Source organism: Peromyscus leucopus, chromosome 1, assembly GCF_004664715.2.
Source record: "Peromyscus leucopus breed LL Stock chromosome 1, UCI_PerLeu_2.1, whole genome shotgun sequence".
Taxonomy (NCBI): domain Eukaryota; kingdom Metazoa; phylum Chordata; class Mammalia; order Rodentia; family Cricetidae; genus Peromyscus; species Peromyscus leucopus.
Genome location: NC_051063.1, coordinates 163,735,705 through 163,755,297, shown reverse-complemented (window position 1 = coordinate 163,755,297; position 19,593 = coordinate 163,735,705). Strand labels below are relative to the sequence as shown.

The following is a 19,593-nucleotide window of genomic DNA, read 5'->3' as shown; positions in this document are numbered from 1 at the left end:
TGGTACCTACAGAGGCCTGAAGAGGGTGTTGGATCCCCTGGAAAAGAAGCCAGTGCTCTTAGCCACTGAGCTATCTCCCCAGCCCTTATTTTAAATTAATTTCTTTGTGATGATGGGATCAAACCCAGAAATCATGTATGCCGGGCAAGCACTCTGTTACTGAACTACACCTCAGTCCCCTGCCCCTGTTTTCCTTTGTTCTTCTGCTTCGCTTTCTTGAGACAGGGTCTTGCTACGTGGCCCACGTTGGCCTGAAACACATTATCCTTCTGAGTGTTAGGGTTACAGGCATGGAGGAGGCTTTACTCACTATAACCATGTATTACAACAACAATCATCACAAGCAGCTTAGAGCAGGCTAGCATCCGGCATGTACCATTTGTTACTGGAGAAAGAAAGACTCTCTGAGCCAAAAAAGGAAGTAAGATGTGTTGGGCTGCGTGAGGCTTTGAAGGCTGCATTTTCTCTCTGTTCCTCAGTAGCTGCCCTTGCAGCTTTAAAAGGGTGGGTGGAAAGGGTGGTGGGGCTACCTTGTCAGGCCATAATCCTCCCCAAACCAGATCTGTAGGTCTAGGGTTCTGTTTCCGTCCTTACCAGGACAACTTAAAAATTTACAGTTGGGAGGAAGAGGAGGAAGGACAGATGAAGTACACCCTACACAAATGTTCTGAGGTAGCTGGAAGACTTCCCTCCCACACCTTTGAGTTTTGGCTTTTCCCAGAATCCTCAATGCTGAGTCCTCTGCCCTAGTGAGGAGCAGGTCAGAATAGCTTCCATGGAGAGAGCACTGTCCAGTTTTCTCCTCCTGAGAGAGTGTAAACAGACCCGTGGAATACAATTAAATGGGCACTTTCTCCACCCTGGCAGTTCTATATCAGGGAAAAGGCCTGCAGGAAAACATGATGTGAAGAGTGCGTATGGGTCCTGTCTGGAGCTAACACCAACATGCAGAATCTATGCAGCAGGGCTAGAGGTGTAGCTCAGTGGCAAAACCCTTGCCTAATATGAATTAAAAAACAAAACAATTTTTTTTAGGTGATGCTGAGGATGGAACCCAGGGCCATGATAAACCACTGAGCCATCCCCCCAGCCCCTTACTAGGGGATTCTAGGCAGGGGCTCTAGGAGTGGATTCTTGTCTTCCACTGTGGACTCCAGGAATGGGACTCCCGACTGTCAGTTCTTCACAGCAAGCACTTCATAGCAATCCACTCCTGAAAGTTGTCCTCTGACCTCTACAGACCTGCTGTGGCATGCACATGGCCACATGTTTGCACTAGAGCATGCATGTGAGCATGGGTATGTAGATATGCAAACACACACACACAGACACACACACACACCACTACCACCTCCAAATAAACCTAACAACAACCCCCTCAAGTAAAACGAACAAAAACCCCAAACCCAAACCTTAAGCATTCTGCAGTATTTAATTTTCTACCTTCTGTATCTTACCTTTCAAAACATATCTGAAAGAAAGCATCATGCTTGCAGATCTGTCCAGCACTCCTAGACATAACTCTGATTGGTCCACACTATCTAAACTCAGATTTTGCCATGTTGTGGTTTAATTCCATCAGAAAAAAGAACAACCACAAAGTATGCTCTGGAGTTGTAGAGATGGCTCAGTGGTTATGAGCTCTGGCTGCTCTTCCAGGGGATTCTAGTTAGATTCCCAGCACCCACATGGAGGCCTAAAAACAGCTAACTCCAGTTCCAGGGGATCTGACATCCTTTCTGGCCTCTACAGGCACTGCACACATGTGGTGCAAACATAGATGCCAGCAGAACACCCGTACATATATAATAATTTTAGAAACTAAAAAACAGAAGGAAGAGGAAGCTGTGCACACAGCACCCCAGCAGAGGCAGTTCTTCCTGTGACAGACAGGGCACAAGTGCAGGCAAGCAGTGGGTCAGGCGTGGCTGTGAGCCATCCCAGCCAATGTGATGCTCTGGCCTCCAAATGGGGTGACTCCCGTGGGACCAGGTTAATTAAGCTAATTAGTAGGGTTCTGCCAACATGGCCGGCGGTAGCCAATGGGAAAAGGTGTGGACAGTTCCTACTGCTTGTGCGGAACTGGTGCCCAAGCGAGGCTCCTATGGTTCTTTTCTGGGTGGCACTGAGCTGGGGTTAGGGGTTGCTGAACCCGCGGAAGAAGGGAGCCTGGAAACCATGGTTAACCACTGGAATCCAGCACCCAGAGCCCACTAACCCTCATACTACTTCAGTGGCAGAGGCACTACTGTCCTCAGTCTCATAGCTGGGGAAACTGAGGCTCAGTAAACTGAAGACACTTGTGGAAGGCATGTCTGCCAGCTGCTCTAAACCACACAGCGACTCGCTCACGAGACGAGCAGAGTTCAGCGTGTGGGCCCTGGGCCACGGCTGGCGCTGTATGTGTAACTGTGCATTCCTCAGGTCGTCATCGGCACCTCCCTGGAGGTTAAAACTGTGTTGTGAACTGACGTCATCTGACCCCTGGACTGCATTCGTCACTACAGCCTAAGGTAGCCTCTGTGGCAGACCGGCACCTCCCGAGCACTGGCTCACTCTCCCAGGTCCCGGGCCGCTCCTTGATGCCCTGGTTTTCTCTGGTTCCCTCCACGGTCACCCCTCTTCATGGACGCAGATGCTCATGCCCGGATCCTCAGCTGGGACCGGGGCCTTGTCTTCCTGACTCCCACTCATGTGCTGCAGACCCTATGGTGCCCGTAGGAGCTGTTCTAGGGGCCTCCTGAGCTGAATTCCCAGTCCCAGACAGGGTTGCTGGCCCTGAAAAAATACACGTCTCTAGAACATGCTAAGCCATGGTGCTGAGGGGAGCGGTAAGTGTGCGGCTGCACTCCGGAGAGGCTCAAATATGGCTACAGTAACCGTGTATGGTGTCTGTGGCCATAGAGCCACCTCGCAGTGAGGTAGTCCCAGCCTTTCAGCTAGGTCAGCTTTTGAGGTGGAGGCACCAAGGAGGCAGAGGCTATGAGGCAGGGAAGGCTGCATGTTACGTCTTTGGCACAGGGTGGCCGCCCCAGCCTGGCATACCCTTCACCAGCTAGTTCTCTACTTGTAGACTTGGGGTGACCCCAAAGGTCCTCACAGCCTCCAGAGAGTAGAAGTTACCACCACACTGTTTAAAGAGATGGGTCCTGAGGTGAGCAGTTAGTGGTAGACCCCCATCCCCTCATCCCTCCGGCGGTGAAGGGAAACCACTCACTTGAGTGTTCATTGACGAAGTGAACAAAATGAGGCTTGCCTGACCATCTCTGAGGGAGCTGTGGGCCAGGGCCGGCGATGACACCCCCACTGTGGCAGATGCTCTGTCCTCTGCAGCACATGGCCTGTCTCTCCCTAGCTGACACCATCTTTCATCAACAGTGTGTGCCTGAACACAGGGCAGTCCATTTCCTCTAAGAAATTTCTCTCAGAAGAGGAGGACACCATCTCATAGTCGGGTCCCCCTGCCGGAGTCTGGGAGATGAGATGCCATCGGTTTGGGTCCTGGATTTGCTGTGCCTTGTCCAGTTGGGGATGTCAGGTGAGGTATTAATGGCGCCTTTGGGAAATGGTGTAAGAACAAGGCCCCTCTTATGGGGTTGCCAGGAGGGTCTAGGGCCACGCAGCAAAGCCTGGCTCACAGACTGTTCCCTGTGCTGGGGCACAGTGTCCTTGTGGGATTCCACTATGGGACATCCAGCTTCAGACAAGGCCTGATGGGATTGTGAGACACCACTGACCAGGGTGGATGAAATGGGAGGCAGAGACATTGAGTAGGCATGGCATAAAGTATTCTGGTGGCCTTGTGGAGGGAAACTCCAAGGCTGACAGACAGGGTGACAAGTGCTGTGATCAAGTAGTCCAGGCTGAGGGACTCTGATGCTCCTGCCTCTGGGAGCTGTGTGCCACCACACCTAGTGAGATTTTTGTTTTTGATTGGCATGCTAGGCTTGGAACCCTTGAGCAGGCAAGGCAAGATTTCTACCACTGAGCCTGGCCCCTAGCAACAGCATCGTATTTCTGTGATAGTGTGTCTAAACTCAAGGAGTCAAAAACAGCGTTTTCTGAAAAGCTGGGTTGGATGAGTCAAGAGTCTCTGTAAGTGACAAGGTCACGATCTAGAGATGCTCAGGGAGAGTGTGAGTTAAAAGCTCCATGGCCGGGCTGCACCTCAGCAGAGAAGGTCTGGCCTAGGAGGCGTGAGGCCCTGGGTTTGAGCTCTGGAAAATACCCCCCCCCCAGCAGCTTTATAAAATGGGAGGGTACAGATAAAAGCATTGAGTCAGGCCTGGACAGATGGTTCGGTGGTTAAAAACACTTGCTGCTCTTTAAGAGGACCCAGATTCAGTTCCCAGCACCCACATGGTGGTTCAGAACTGCCTGTAATTCCAGTGTAGGGGATCCAATGCCTTCTTCTAGTCTCCATGGGCACAAGGCATGCATTATGGTACAATACTATAATACAGGCAAACATCCATACTCATAAAATAAAAATAAGTAAACCTCAAAAAAATAAAGCATTGAGTCAGTCTTTCATATTTGTGATTTTAACAAATATATCTGCAGCCAAACTTGGTGGTGCACATCTATAACCCCAGCACTTGGAAGACAGACAGGACTCGTTTCTGTCTCATAAAACCAAGGGCTGGGCTGGAGAGATGGCTCAGAGGTTAAGAGCACCGACTGTTCTTCCAGAGGTCCTGAGCTCAATTCCCAGCAACCACATGGTGGCTCACAACCATCTGTAATGAGATCTAGTGCCTTCTTCTGGTGATCAGGGACACATGCCAGCAGAACACTGTATACATAATAAATAAATAAATAAATCTTAAAAAAAATAATAAAATCAAGGGCTAAGCATGTAGCTCAGAGGACAGGATACTTGTCTAGTGTTTATAAGGCCCTGGGTTCTACTGCCAGCATCAGGGGGAAAAAGAGGTGTGTGATCCAGATCATAGGTAGAGTGCTTGCCTAGCATGTACAAGGTATGGGGTGAAAAAAAAATGTGAATGTGACCTCACCTAGAAACGGCCTTTGGTGAGGTAATCAAGTTGAAATGAAGCCAACAGGATGGATGCGAATCTGAGAACATTGGGGAAAGGTGGCCATGGAGGGAGAGGCCCTATGAAGATGAAGTGCGTACTGGAAAGTGAAGCAGCTCCTCCTGCCAGGGAAGGCCAGAGTAAGCCAGCAAAGTACACGATGCTAGAGAAGGCGCTGGAACAGACCATCTCTCCCTCATGGCTACTAGTGGGAGACCCTGCCGCCCCCTCCAGAACGGTGAGACATCCAGTGGGAGACCCTGCCGCCCCCTCCAGAACGGTGAGACATCCAGTGGGAGACCCTGCCGCCCCCTCTAGAACTGTGAGACATCCAGTGGGAGACTCTGCCGCCCCCTCTAGAACTGTGAGACATCCAGTGGGAGACCCTGCCGCCCCCTCCAGAACTGTGAGACATCCAGTGGGAGACCCTGCCGCCCCCTCCAGAACTGTGAGACATCCAGTGGGAGACCCTGCCACCTCCTCCAGAACAGTGAGACATCCAGTGGGAGACCCTGCCGCCCCCTCCAGAACTGTGAGACATCCAGTGGGAGACCCTGCCACTTCCTCCAGAACAGTGAGACATCCAGTGGGAGACCCTGCTGCCCCCTCTAGAACTGTGAAACATCCAGTGGGAGACCCTGCTGCCCCCTCTAGAACTGTCCTGTGTCCCATAACCAAGACAGTGGCACCTATCTTTCAGTGGGAAAAAATGTAAAGTAGAACAGAGTGAAGAGACACATTGACAATGGGGACTTGGCTATCCAGCCTGCAAAGACCTGTCTGGAGGTAGTGTTAGCCTTAGACTACCTGGAATGAGAATGTTCCAGGCCAGGGAAAGAGGCAGTGCAAAGGCCCTGGGGTGGGGTCAGCATGTATTAAATTTGAGGTCCAGCAAAAGGTCAGTGTAGTTGGAGCAGAATGAAGGATGGGGGTGAGGGACAGATCAGGCAGGATCTGGGCAGTAGTCTGTTCAAGGAACAGTTTGATATAAGCACTTGATACAGAACATGTCCAGTGACCCTGAACCTCCAACATTAACCCTGGAGAGGGGTGGCTGGATATTGTAAGAAGGGGAGAATGCCAGATTCTAATTTTTAGAGTCCCCTCTGGCTGTCAGTGAGATGTGTGAACTGGATTTTCAGAGCCTGCTGATACCTCCAGGGACCCTCTTCTGTCTCCTGGTGCCTCTTTCCCTCCAAGCTCTATGTCACCCACAGATTTAAACAGCTCCATCCAGGTCAGGAAAGAAGGTGTTGGTAAGAACGGATGGAGGAGGGCATTAGTTCCTTATCCAAGAGGATAAGAGCTTTGGCCTTGGCTATGTGCATTCTGATACAAGGGCTATCTCCCACTAGCATCAAACCCTGAGCCTCAGTTGTCTCATCTATTAAGTGGGGGAGAATATCATGTCCTCAGGGAGATGTTGTGAACCTTCAGTAAATGAACGCACTTAGGAGGGGCCAGCAAGACGGCTCAATGGGGAAAGGGGCTTGTTGCCAAACTGGAGGAGCCAAGCTTGCTCCCTGGGATCCACATAGAGTGAGGAGAGACTGCCTCCTGGAAGGGATCTTCTAACTCGAACATGTGCGCCTCTCTTCATCACATGAATAAATAAAGCTCACCAATAATCTTTTTTGCTTGTTTTTCAAGACAGGGACTCTCTGTCTTGCTTTGGCTGTCCTGGAACTCACTCTGTAGCCCAGGCTGGCCTCAAACTCACAGAGATCTGCCTGCCTCTGCCTCCTGAGTGCTGGAATTAAAGAAGTGCTCAACTACTGCCCTCTTTCTTTCTTTCTTTCTTTCTTTCTTTCTTTCTTTCTTTCTTTCTTTCTTTCTTTCTTTCTTTCTTTCTTCCTTCCTTCCTTCCTTCCTTCCTTCCTTCCTTTCTTTCTTTCTTTCTTTCTTTCAATTTTTACATATGAAAAATAACTCAGAACTGAGCCTAGCATCTGGTAAGTACAAAATAAACACTTGTTATCATATTCTTCAGTTAAAACCTAAAAGCTCTTTGAAAGTTTTTGTTGTTGTTGTTTTTTGTAGTGCAGGGGATTAACAGTAACTTATGGATACTAGGTAATACTATTATTGAGCCACATTTCCAGTTCTTCACTGGGGAATTCTAGGCAGGTGCTCTACCACTGAGCCACACCCCAGCCCCTCACTGGGGGATTCTAGGCAGGGGCTCTACCACTGAGCCACACCCCAGCCCCTCACTGGGGGATTCTAGGCAGGGGCTCTACCACTGAGCCACACCCCAGTCCCTCACTGGGGGATTCTAGGCAGGTGCTCTACCACTGAGCCACACCCCAGCCCCTCACTGGGGGTTTCTAGGCAGGGTCTCTCCCACTGAGCCACACCCCAGCCCCTCACTGGGGGATTCTAGGCAGGGGCTCTACCACTGAGCCACACCCCAGCCCCTCACTGGGGGATTCTAGGCAGGGGCTCCACCACTGAGCCACACCCCCAGCCCCTCACTGGGGGATTCTAGGCAGGGGCTCTACCACTGAGCCACATTCCAGCCCCTCACTGGGGGTTTCTAGGCAGGGGTTCCACCACTGAGCCACACTCCAGCCCCTCACTGGGGGATTCTAGGCAGGGGTTCCACCACTGAGCCACACTCCAGCCCCTCACTGGGGGTTTCTAGGCAAGTGATCTGCTGAGCTAGTATGCCTTAGTACCAAAGCCTTTTCCTTCCTTCCTCCCTCCCTCCCTCCCTTCCTTCCTTCTTTTCTTTTCCTAGTTTTTCAAGATGGGGTTTCTCTGTGTTGCCTTGGCTGTTCTGGAACTCGCTCTGTAGACCAGGCTGGCCTGAAACTTAGAGATCTGCCTTTGCCTCTGCGTCTTGAATGCTGGGGTTAAAGGTGTGCACTACCACCACCTGCCGCCAAAGCCGTTCTAACTGCACAGCCCACTTCCTCTCTCTTTCACTCTATATGGAGCCGGAGAGATGGCTCTCAGCAGTCAAAAAGCGCTCGCTGTACAATTGTAAAGCTCAGGGTTCAGATCCTGGCACCCAGATAACAAGCCAGGCATTCTGCCCATTCCTGCAATCCCAGCTCGGAAGAGGACCACAGGATCTTGCTGGGTTCTAGTTTAACAGAGAAAATGAGAGTTTAAGGTTCAGGGAGAGACCCTGCCTCAAAGCAATAGGCAGAAAACAACAGAGAATAATACCTGAGCTGGGCGGTGGTGGCACACGCCTGTAATCCCAGCACTTGGGAGGCAGGGGCAGGTGGATCTCTGTGAGTTCAAGGCCAGCCTGGTCTACAGAGCGAGTTCCAAGACAGGCTCCAAAGCTACAGAGAAACCCTGTCTCGAAAAACCAAAAGAGAATACCTGATTTGTTTTTCTAGCTTTCATGTGTGTGAAACACACACACAAACTCACATACAAATAAATGAGTAAATTAAAAAGCGAGCAAGTGAGCTGGAGAGATGGCTCAGATGTTAAGAGCACTGGCTGCTCTTCCAGAGGTCCTGAGTTCAATTCCCAGCAACCACATGGTGGCTCACAACCACCTGTAATGAGATCTGGCGCCCTCTTCTGACCTGCAGACATACATGCAGGCAGATCACTGTATACATAATAAATAAATAAATCTTAAAAAAAAAAAAAACGAGCAAGCAAGCAAACCACAGGCAAGGAGTTGACTCGGTGGGGTATGAAGTACTAGCCATGCAAGGTGCATGAGCCTCCGGAAAGCTGGATATGGTGGCGTCTATCCACACTGCCAGCATTCCTACCCAGGGATGGGAAGCAGGAACTGGAGTGCCGAGGTTACAGCAGCATGCTGCCACGCTCAACTACAGTTTCTTATCTGCCGTATTTACTGTCGTCCCAACAGAATGCCAGTTCCCAGAGACGCCCCCACGGTCTCTCAGCGGCACTTACTTCTTAGTGTCGACAAAGGGGAGGGGCCGTGGTGGGGGCTCGTCTGTTCTCTTCCACCCGCTGGGATGCTTGCTGTGTGCAGGCTGCTTGGAGAAGAACGACTTGGGGACGGACGTGGAGAGCTGGAAGGGGCCGCCCTGAGTGAGCTGGGAGGGCCGGGGGGCCTCCGCACTGGCTGTTTTGTAGACCTGAGCGGGGTAGCCAGGCCTGGAGCCCATGTCACTGCAAGAGAAAGACCCAGACAGGAGTCACTCACACGGAGAGACACAGACACGCTGCTGAAGCAGATTCCAGCAACAGTTAGGTACAGGGGTGCACACTCTAATCCCGGCACTCAGGTCAGCTGTGGCTACTAAAGTTAAAGACCAGCTAGGTCGACATGAGAGGCTGTTTGAAAAGAAGAGGCTGGGGCATGGCTCTTTGGGCAGAGCATTTGCTGCACAAGAGTGGGGAGTAGGGTCTGGATCCCCAGAACCCACATGGGTGGGTGGGTGTGGCAGCCTGCCTGTAATCCTAGCAGACAGCAGAGGCAGGGTACCCCAGTAGGCTGGAACCAGTGAGCTCTGGGTTCAAGTGAGAGACCAGGTCTCCATTTATACATCACAGAGTGATTAAGAAAGGCTGGTGTCAAGTTAACCTTTCACCTCTACATGTACATGCACACACATGCACGCCACATAAACACACATGCACGCTGGGTGGTGGTGGCACACACCTTTAATCCCAGCACTTGGGAGGCAGAATCAGGTGGACCTCTGTGAGTTCGAGGTCAGCCTGGTCTATAGAGCAAGTTCCAGGACAGCCAGGACTGTTACACAGAGAAACCTTGTCTTGGGGACACATGTGTATGTACGTATGTATGTATATACATACCACATATATGTACATACCATATATAGATCATATACATATATGGTATATATAAGTAAGGTTTACTTTGGATGGCAATTTCAGAGCATTCAGTTCAAAGTGACCAGACCCCAATATATATACTTTTTGTTTATTTGTATGTGGCAGAGTGTGTATGCTCACATGAGTTCTGGTGCCTGAGGAGGCCAGAAGAGGGTACTGGATTCCCTAGAGCTGGAGTTATAGGCAACTGTGAGCTGACCGACTTGGGTGTTGGGAACTGAAATCGAGTCCTGTGCTCTTAACCACCAAGTCAGCTCTCCAGCTTCACTCAAGCATTTAAAAAACACCCGAGCATTGGAGTATCACTCTATCTAACTGACCTAAAACCACAACTCTATATTCTAAAACAAAAAGAAAAATTTTTTTTTGCTTGAGATAAGATCTTACTATGTAGATAAGGCTGGCCTGGACTGGGAGACCTGCTTCCCAATCTCTGGGATTAAAGGTGTGTGCCACCATGACTGACTTCTAATATTTATTATTATTGTGTGCACCAGGGTGGGGGACGTGTGGAAACAGGACGACTTTGTGGAGTTGGTTCTCTGTCCACGGTTACATGGGTTTTGGATTGAACTCGGGTTGCCAGGCTTACACAGCAAGAGCCTTTCCCCACTGAGCCGACTCCTAGCCCCTTCGATTTGAGCCTCCTGCTATCAATCGCAACTGGACTCTGGGAAGCCAGCAGTGCCAGCAGGTAAGGCTTTCTTCTTTGTTGTGATTTGTTGGGAGACAAGGTCTCATACTACCTCCCAGGCTGGCCTGGAACTCACAGCAACCTTCTTGCCCCAACGTCCCAAGTGGTGGTGGCACACACCTTTAATCCCAGCCCTCAGGAGGCAGAGGCAGGTGGGTGGATCTCTGTGATTTTGAGGCCAGCCTGGTGTACAGAGCAAATTCCAGGACAGTCAGGACTGTCACACAGAGAAACCCTGTCTCAAAAAAAAAAAAAAAAAAAAAAAAGCATTTCACTGAACTGGATTGGACACGTTAGAAGAAAATGCTCTGGCACAGTGTGCAGGAGCTATGAATTCTACAGGTGGCGATGACGGGAATGTGTGGAGGCAGAAAGTAAAACTAAACCATATACAGATGGTTCCAAGCAGAAAGGAAGTGGCCACCTAATACCTCGGTAGACCTTTGCTTCAACGTGGTATTTGTGCAGATATGAGGCCTGTGGATGAAGAGCTGCCCCTTGCTTCCAGATGAGCAAGGCTGCAAGCCTGCTTCCATGCGCACATTGGCTCTGTCCCTTCCCAGCAGTGAGCCTGCTGTCTTCTGAGGAATGAGCCCTCAATGGTGCTCCCTGAACTGCAGGTGTATGGAGCTGGCCTGTCCAGCTTATGAGCCCCTGCTCCAGCTAAAGCAGGGCAGGGGTGTGGCGAGATGCCTCCTACACCGTTGCCCCTTGCTTTAGCCACAGGCTGGGTGGACACAGCCCACTGGCTTCGTGAGCAATGTTACTGCTCCATCGAGGCTCTGAAGGGACGGGTCGGCAGTCCCAGGTGGATGACGGTACAAAGTGGAGAGCTGCGGCCCTGTCTTTGGGGAAAGAGCAGAGTTGGCCTGGGTGGCAGGGACGTGGCTGACTGCAAAGACGTTGGACACAGTGAGGCCTGGTATCAAACATTTCCCATACATCACCTCATACAGCACCTGACACTTCCTGATGTAGGAGTCACTGTCATATTTTAGGCGGGGACAGTGAGGCCTGGGGAGCCTAAATAACTTGTCCATAGCACATATGGGATGGATGCACGTGTGTGTGCGGGACAAACCTCACCCTTTCTTCTGTGTTCTCGAGATGATTATTGTCAGGATAAAGGCGTAATAAACAGATAACCCAGCTCTGGATGGAGCCCTGTGCTAAGTCCTTTAAATTCACAGCTTCACTTTGTCCTCATGGGCTTGGACCCTAGCTCTGCTCTGTTACTGTTATCATCAAATTTTTAGAGGCAGGATCTCATGTACCCAGGCTGGCCTCCAACTTGCTGTGTAGCTGAGGATGACCTGACCTCCTCCTGATCCTCTTGCCTCTACCTCCTGAGTGCTAGGATTACAAGTGCGTGCCACCATGCCCAGCCTGGGCTTCCATTACTATCCCATTCAATGGATGGGAGGGTGGGTTCAGAGACCGAGGGCCTGAAGGAGTTCACACAGCAAAAAGTGGGGAGCTAAGACTGACACACACAGCGTAAGGAGGTCACGCAGGAACAACATGCTCACACAGCCCAGGGGGTCTGGCCACTCACCACCCAGCTCGCCTGTTGAATCCACCCCGACCCCACACGCCCATGTTTGCCATGACCCAGGGTCTGAAAGGGTCATATTCTGATTCTTTGGCAGGGTCTTAACAGGGGCCACACCCACCCTGCAGCCTCTTCGGGAGTGAAACAGGATTTGGAGTGAGGACTTCAGCTGGAGTCTATGCCCAACACTGCTTGCCGCCCAACCAAGTGCCACCCGCCAGGATAGCCACCACTGCCTCTTCTACCTGCCTCCTGTGTCCTCCTCACAGCCACAGGGACCCCATGGGAATGTGCAACACTCCAGAACTGTTGTGGTTTCAGCTCAGGCAGACAAGTGGAGACCCCCACTCCATCTGCCATCTCCTGTGTCCTCAGTTTCTTCACTTGCCTGTCTCGTCTGTAGAAGCTACACAATGCTACTCCTCAAATACCCAGGAGTGTTTCTACCCCAGGGCCTTTGAGCTGCCCCTTTGTCCACAGGGCTCTGTCAGGCACTCCCTCAAGCCCTCAGTCCTAGGAAAACAGACTGGGTTCCCCGCCCCCCTGCTAGCTGTGACTCCCGTGCAGGGATGTGGCCCCAGTCTCCTGACACAGGGAGACCCCCGGGTTACCTTTTAGGGCTGTGCCCGAGATGGAGCCCCAACAGATCCGGAGACTGCTAGCACAGCCCGGGAAGCAAAGACACGTGCTTCCTGCCTGCTGGGAACGCCCAGCTGCGTCAGCTCCACGTGGAGCCGAGTCTCTGATCCCCTAGTTCTGACTGACAAATTGCTCTGGAAACCAAAAGACTTTGGCATGTGCACTGCTTCGGGCCAGGTAGTTATGCGTCTGGGCTTGCTGGGATTCAGGTGCCCAGGACAGGCGCCAGCACCGGGCAGGGGCTTGGCAGTTGGGCTCCCATGACGAATGTCTGGGGTAGACAGGGTAATATTTGTGAAGCTGCTGAAGTCATGGACCTGCACCAGCAGCTACAGGCTGTGTGGGCTCCGAGGAAAGAGCTGGGGCCCGGGCAGTGGGCGGGGCTTCCCTGGTAGGCGGGGCTTCCCTGGGTGTGGCCAGGCCCATCTCTTCCTGACAGCTTTCAAATTCTGTCCTCTACTCTCCCTTCCCAGAAACAGCCTGTTTTTTTTCAAATAAGACAGGAGGTTTCATTGTGTAGCCCAGGCTGGCTTTCAGCTCATGATCCTCTTGCCTGAGTACTTGGATTACAGGCCTGCGGCCAGAGTGATATTAAAAACAAACAAACAAACAAACAAACAAACAAACAAACAAGATAGATCTGTCTATCTATCTATCTATCTATCTATCTATCTATCTATCTATCTATCTATCTATCTATCTATCTATCTATCTGACTATCTATCTGACTATCTATCTGACTATCTATCTATCTACCTACCCACTCACCCACCCACCCACCCACGGGCTCGGCCACCTTCTATGGTTCCCATGCCCCCCCCCCCCAGGATCAAATCCTAGCCGCTGATCACAGTATTGAACCTGCTGGAGCAGGACTCCTGCCCTCTGTGCCAATCTGACCTCCTGCCATGCTTTCTTTGGCTATCTGCCCTAACCTCTCTGGTCACCTGATACTCCAGAGTACTGCAAAACAGGCCAGTTAGGCCCTGGCATTTGCTGTCTGGCTGCCAGGACCCTTGTTTTCCATGATAAATCAAGACACCGCCTGCCTCCCCATTTCTCTCCTCTGCCTTGGTTGCCATCTGTGTGTCACTTGGTTGTTGTCTGTCTGTCCATCTGCTTCCTCTCTGCAGTAGAGTGTCAGCTCCACAAAGGAGGGGCTGGACCCTGCTCCTAGAGCACTGAGGGGGCTTGGCTGGTCAGAGAAACGGGCTTCCCCAGCTGCTCCCCCACCCCAGCCATGGCGGCCATGGCTCCTCGCTTACAGCAATTACAGCAGCTCACCTCCTATGCATCTGCTCCAGGCCCGCACCCTCCTCAGGTCAGCCTCACTCTCCCTGGGACTCCACCTCCCGTCTTGCCCTCAAACCTCCTTCAAAGCCCAGATCTGGGACCAGGAGCCAGTTTAGCAGATAAAGGCACTTATCACACAAGCCTAGTGGCCTGAGTTTGATCCCTGCAATCCACGTAAAGGCAGAAAGAAAGAACTGACTTCATAAAGCCAGGCTCTGACGTGCACTGTGCACCGTGGCTTGTGTGGTGCACTGTGCACCGTGGCTTGTGTGGTGTACCGTGCACACAAACACAGAAGAGGCAGCACAGATCTGCCCGGTCTCCTCCCGCTGAAACCTTTCCTGGCTGTCCCCGGCACTTAGGATCAAACCCACAGTGGTGATGATCTCCCTGGCTGGCTGTCGGGCCTGTGCTCAGGGACATCCAGCTCCACCATCTTTCCCAGCCCTTTGTATCCACTGCTCCCCCTCGGGAGAACCCCCTCTGTAACCTCATCTTTCTCTGCTGCTTTTTAAATTTGAGACAAGGTCTTTATGCAGCCTAGGCTGGCCCAGAAATGATAATCCCTCTGCCTCAGCTTCCAGAGTGCTGGGACTAGCAGCCCGGGTGCCTCCAGGCCTGGGTGGCTTTTGTTGGTTTGATTTTTTTTGTCTGTGTCCAAGGTCAGGGCTATGGGGCTTAGCATGTGCAAAGCCCTGGGTCTGATTCCCAGCAACGAGCTCTTGCATCCACAAAACGACAAAGCAAGCACCCACATAACTGCACCCCAGACTGGAAACATCTGGCCAGGCTGCCTACTAGCATAGTTCGCCCATGACTTTGTTACCATCTGCCTGTTGTCTCTCTGGCGCCAGCCAACACCGGGCCTGGCACACACACGCTTGCTTAGGAATAAACGGCAAGATCCAGGCAACAGAGAATGCTGTGGGGTGAAGACAAGGTCCGGGACTCTCATGGCAGGCCTGTTTAGACCAGGGCACCACCTGTCCTCTGGGTACTGTCTGTTAGTCCCAAGGACTGGGCCTACAATAGTAGATGCAGAAGGCTGTGGGACTGTCTGCTACCAGGCACGGTGGGGCTGTCTGCTACCAGGCACGGTGTGGCCAGCAGGTGGCAGGGGTGCCTAGGGTCTCCTGAGACCAGGTCTGGCCCAAGTTGGTGACCAGCGACTGTGTAGGGGAATATGTGTGTATCCATAGCACTGTGCAAACTGGGAGGGTGGGGGAACACTGACAACTGGATGCACTGTCTGGAACAATTCCTTCGTGTGTGTGTGTGTGTGTGTGTGTGTGTGTGTGTGTGTGTGTGTGTGTGTGTGTAAGACATGCTCTTGCCATGTGGCCTAGGTTGGCCTGGCTCTCACAATCTCACTGTCTTAGCCTTTCCTGTGTTAGGACGACAGGTTTACATCACTACACCTGACTGAATATGCTTCTTTAAATCATCTCAGCTCTAACATGGTGTGTGGCAACTAGGGGGTACTTCCAGCACCTCAGGAACAGAGGCAGGGGGATTACCACCACAAGTTTGAGGTTAGCCTGGGCTACACAGTGAGTTCCACACTAGCCAGGGCTGGAGAGTAAGGTTCAGTCTCAAAAACAGATTACCTGCCCCCCGGCCCCCAGAGAGAGCAAGCAAGCCACCTTATCTCATTGATGGTAACTGGTCCAGGGCAGTGTCTGCACGATTGGGGTGGGTTAGAAGTGCTGCTGCTTCATAAGGAAACATATATCCATTTAAGAGAAAACATCTCCCTCCTCTTTCCACCCAGATCACCTCAGGCACCCCATTTTGGGAAATGCTGTTCCATACTAAAACCCGGTTGCCTAGGAGAAAACTTCAGGAAGCAGCTTTAATGAGTAGATAAGAATGATTTGCAATTAGCATCAATTGTCTATATGCAAATTAAAGCTCCCAACCACCAGGGCCCAGTTGTATAGTGGGGCTCCCCTCTCTCACTCCCTCCACTTCTGGGTTCAGCAGATACTTCTCTCAGATACAGGGCAATTTGTTCCCACCCCGCTTCACCCACCATCCAGGCCTGGCATTGCTACTGCCTTTATATCATGGATCTCAAAACCTACAAAACTGTTTTCTTTTCAGTGCTAGAGGCTGAACCTTGCTCAACAGTGAGGCAAACACTCAGCTATACCTCCAGTCCACCTTTAATTTGTGTTTGCTCTGAAACGGAGTCTCACTAAGCCGCCCAGGCTGGCTTTGAACTGGTGATCATTCTGCCTCAGTCTCCCAAGTAGCCCAGCTCCCACCAATGTGCCAAGAACAGGGACCAAAACAGGCTGGAAATGCCCTGCTGTGCTCTCTTGCCTTCACGCCTCACGCTGTTCAGTAGGCACAAAGCTCTGCCTTGTTCTGAGTGACGGCTGGACTGTCATCAGTGGTGAGGAATGGGATGGAGTTACTTAGGCCAGCACAGATCTCTAAGAGATATATGCTGAATGAATGAGTGAGTGAGTGAGTGAGGTCAGAAGTTCAGAACTACCGGTCTAGGAAGGTGGCCTAAGATGGTTCCTGCACTGTCTTTCTTTGTCTCCATGGCAACCCTCCTGGGCTCGCTCAGATCAGGGTAACTGTGGACTCAGGCACTCCTGACCTGCTGCTTTTCTTTTCTCTTTCCCAACTCTTCTATTTCTTCTTGTAGTTCTGGGATTTGAACCCAGGGTCTTGCAAGTATTAGGCAAGCACTGTACCTTCCCAGTCTAACCATGGTGGTTTTCAAACGTTGGAGACTGTTGGAGGGGTCATGAAACCCTTCTAGCAAGGACGAAGCCATGTTCAGCAGTTCATGACTAGAGCAGACCAAAGCGTGCTGCTAATGAGAGGCACTGTTTGGAGCCCAGCTACTTCTATGCGGAACACAGCTCTCTCCCATTTGCCTCCCGACTGGTGCTTCTCAAAGTGTGGTCCTCAGACTGCACCTATTGACAGCTAAGACCCGGAGAGATGGCTCAGTGGTTAAGAGCACTGACTGCTTTTCCGGAGGACCCAGGTTCAATTCCCAGAACCTACACTGTGGCTCACAACCATCTGTAACTCTAGTCCCAAGAGATCTAATGCCTTCTTCTGGCTTCCTTAGGACACCAAGTATGCATGTGGTGTACAGACATACACGCAGGTAGACATACCCCTACCCTTACAGGCTAGACTCAAAATACCCCTTTGAAAGAAAAAGAAAGAAAAAGAAAAAGAAAGAAGCCAGACATGATGGCATACGCCTTCAATCCTATCACTCTGAAAAGGCAAAGGCAGGTGAATCACTATGAGTTCGAAGTCTACATGGGGAGTTCCAGGACAGTCAGAACCACATAGTGAGACCCTGCCTTAAAACAAACAAACAAATTTAAAAAGGGAAACAAAGGCATGGGATTCTACAGTGAATTGCAAAGGTGCCAGCAAGCCCTTTATCCCAGGAAGGCCCTGAGTTCGGGTGAGAGTCCTGGGTCCAGGCCATCGGGGAGGGAAGCTGTGGCCAGCAAGCGTGTCAGAAGGGCACCTGGAAGGGACCAAGCTGGTGCTCCCACAGAACGCTCTGCCGCCCTTTCTCTCTTTCCCGGGAGCATCACGTGTGTGGGTTCAGACTGCGGGCCGAGGTAGCTGTCACTCTCCCTACTCCTGCTTCTCAACACGGTTCTGAGACCGCAGCCACTGACGGCTAAGAGCTTTAAAAAAGTGCATATTCTCACATCCCACCCAACCCACGGAGGCAGAAATCAGGCTGTGGGGTGGGAAACCCACTCGAGTCGATCGGGGTGGGGTCTGGGGGCCCCTGCTCAGAGGCGAGCCGTGCCTCCGCAGACCTCGGTTGCAGCTGGGACAATCACATGACCCCACCAGCTGTGGATGGCTCTGGGAAGCGCTGCTTTCTCCATACAGAGGGGGTACAGAGACGCTGCAACCCCCTTGTCGAGACCAGAGAGCCTGCCAGCATGGTGAGAGCTTAGGGACAAGGTGCCAGGGACTAGTCCTTGAGGCCTACCAGTCCCACGGCAGCCTATGCTACCCTCTCTGGAGTCTGTCAGGAGACTGTTAGGCCCCAGTTTATTTGAGCCACGGACAAACACACTTGTGACAGGTAAGATCTGAAACTCCCAGAGTTAAAAACCACTGGTCACAGAAAGCAGAGAGAGAGAAGACAGAGAGTCAGAGAGAACCAGAGACAGATGAAGACAGAGACACAGTTGGATTTCTCTCTCCAGCTAGACTTTTGGAGGCTGGTGGGCATGTAGCATGTGCCCTCCATCCCAACTCTGCAAGCAAGCACAATTATCAGCAAGCATGTTTTGGGGATGGAGCTACCATTAGGATTATGGGGTCAGCGAGAGGTTGCCAGGGTCTCCTGGAAGACCTGGAGCTGGTGCGGGGTCTCACCTGGGTTGCCTTGGTGGGTCTCGGCTGCCCCCGACCAGGCCTGGAGGGGTACTGGAGCCTGAGGAGTACAGCTTCGGCCGGTAGCCCTTGTTCTGGCCAGCTACTACAGGTGCAGGGGAGACTTCCCGCCGTCGGTCTGCAGGGTGGGGTCTTCCCACGGCCTCCCGGCCGCCGCCACAAAGGCCTATACTTCCAGGAGGTTTGTGTGGCTTGCCAGGCCTAGGTGCTTTGGCCAAGGACATACAGCTGGGGCTGGAGGTGTAGAGCGTGCTGTCAATGCCACTGTCACTGGAGCCGCCCTTGGAGAAGGGGTCCTGCTCTGGCTCCAGGGGGTCCAGGGGGTCGAACCATCGGTCATCACTGTGGCTGCTGGAGGCATTGCTGGAGAGGGTATTGCTGCTGGAATGGCTTGAGTACTGAGGTTCACCCTGAAAGGCAAGGCAAGTGTGTCATCTCGATTCTAGGGGTAGGAGCCACTGCCCATACTAGCACCCCAGAGCCAGGCATGTCCACATCATGGCTCCTCCCCTACTGGTATAGTCACCCTAGACAAGTGATTTACTTTCTCCCTGCCTCAGTTTATACATCTGTAAAACAGGTGTGTGATGAAAAGCCCTGACTCATTTGGTACTCAGAACAACACATCTCAAACTGAGGTCTGGGGCCTCCTCCTAACCCCTTCACAATGGTCCCTCCATCTTTTCAGCACCCGCCCTGCAAACCTGCTGCTTATGTGTTGCAGACACATGCTGGAACTGTCATGATGGCGTGCTCCCGTTCTCCTGGGTCCTGTCTGCCGTTACCTCCCGCGGGGCCACTGCAGTACCCTCCTCTCCATCTCCCCATCTCATGTGGACAGAGGAAAGCTGTGAGCATCTGCATGGAACCATGTCTCCCCTCCCTGCTTGAAACTCTCCTGTGGCAATTTCGGGGGGCAGTTCGTGAGCCCCGGCGGTCTGACTCACCTGTCTCACACCACCTCCCCGTCTCTCTGGAGCGTGCCTTGCTTTTCTGACTGTACCAGGCACAAGCCTCAGGGCCCTCGCACTTGCTGCTCCCTGGCTGTGACACTCTTCTCTCAGCTCTTTTTGCGGCTCTTTCCTAACTTCACTCAAGGTGACCTCCTGTGCTGGGTGGTTTTATGTCAACTTGACACAAGCTAAAGTCATCTGAGAGGAGGGAACCTC

At 52.0% G+C, this 19,593-nt stretch overlaps 1 protein-coding gene across 2 annotated transcripts in view; it reads right to left on the bottom strand.

The window, feature by feature from the left end:
- Window positions 1-19,593, bottom strand: part of Sipa1l3 (signal induced proliferation associated 1 like 3) — a 219,463-nt gene that overhangs the window by 19,002 nt on the left and 180,868 nt on the right. For both annotated transcript variants that reach the window (XM_028859573.2, XM_028859575.2), the window contains exons 14-15: window positions 18,407-18,834; window positions 8,931-9,152 (exon numbers count right to left, since the gene is read on the bottom strand). In XM_028859573.2, coding sequence (XP_028715406.1) covers window positions 8,931-9,152; window positions 18,407-18,834 — 650 coding nt within the window. The remainder of the gene's footprint in view (window positions 1-8,930; window positions 9,153-18,406; window positions 18,835-19,593) is intronic.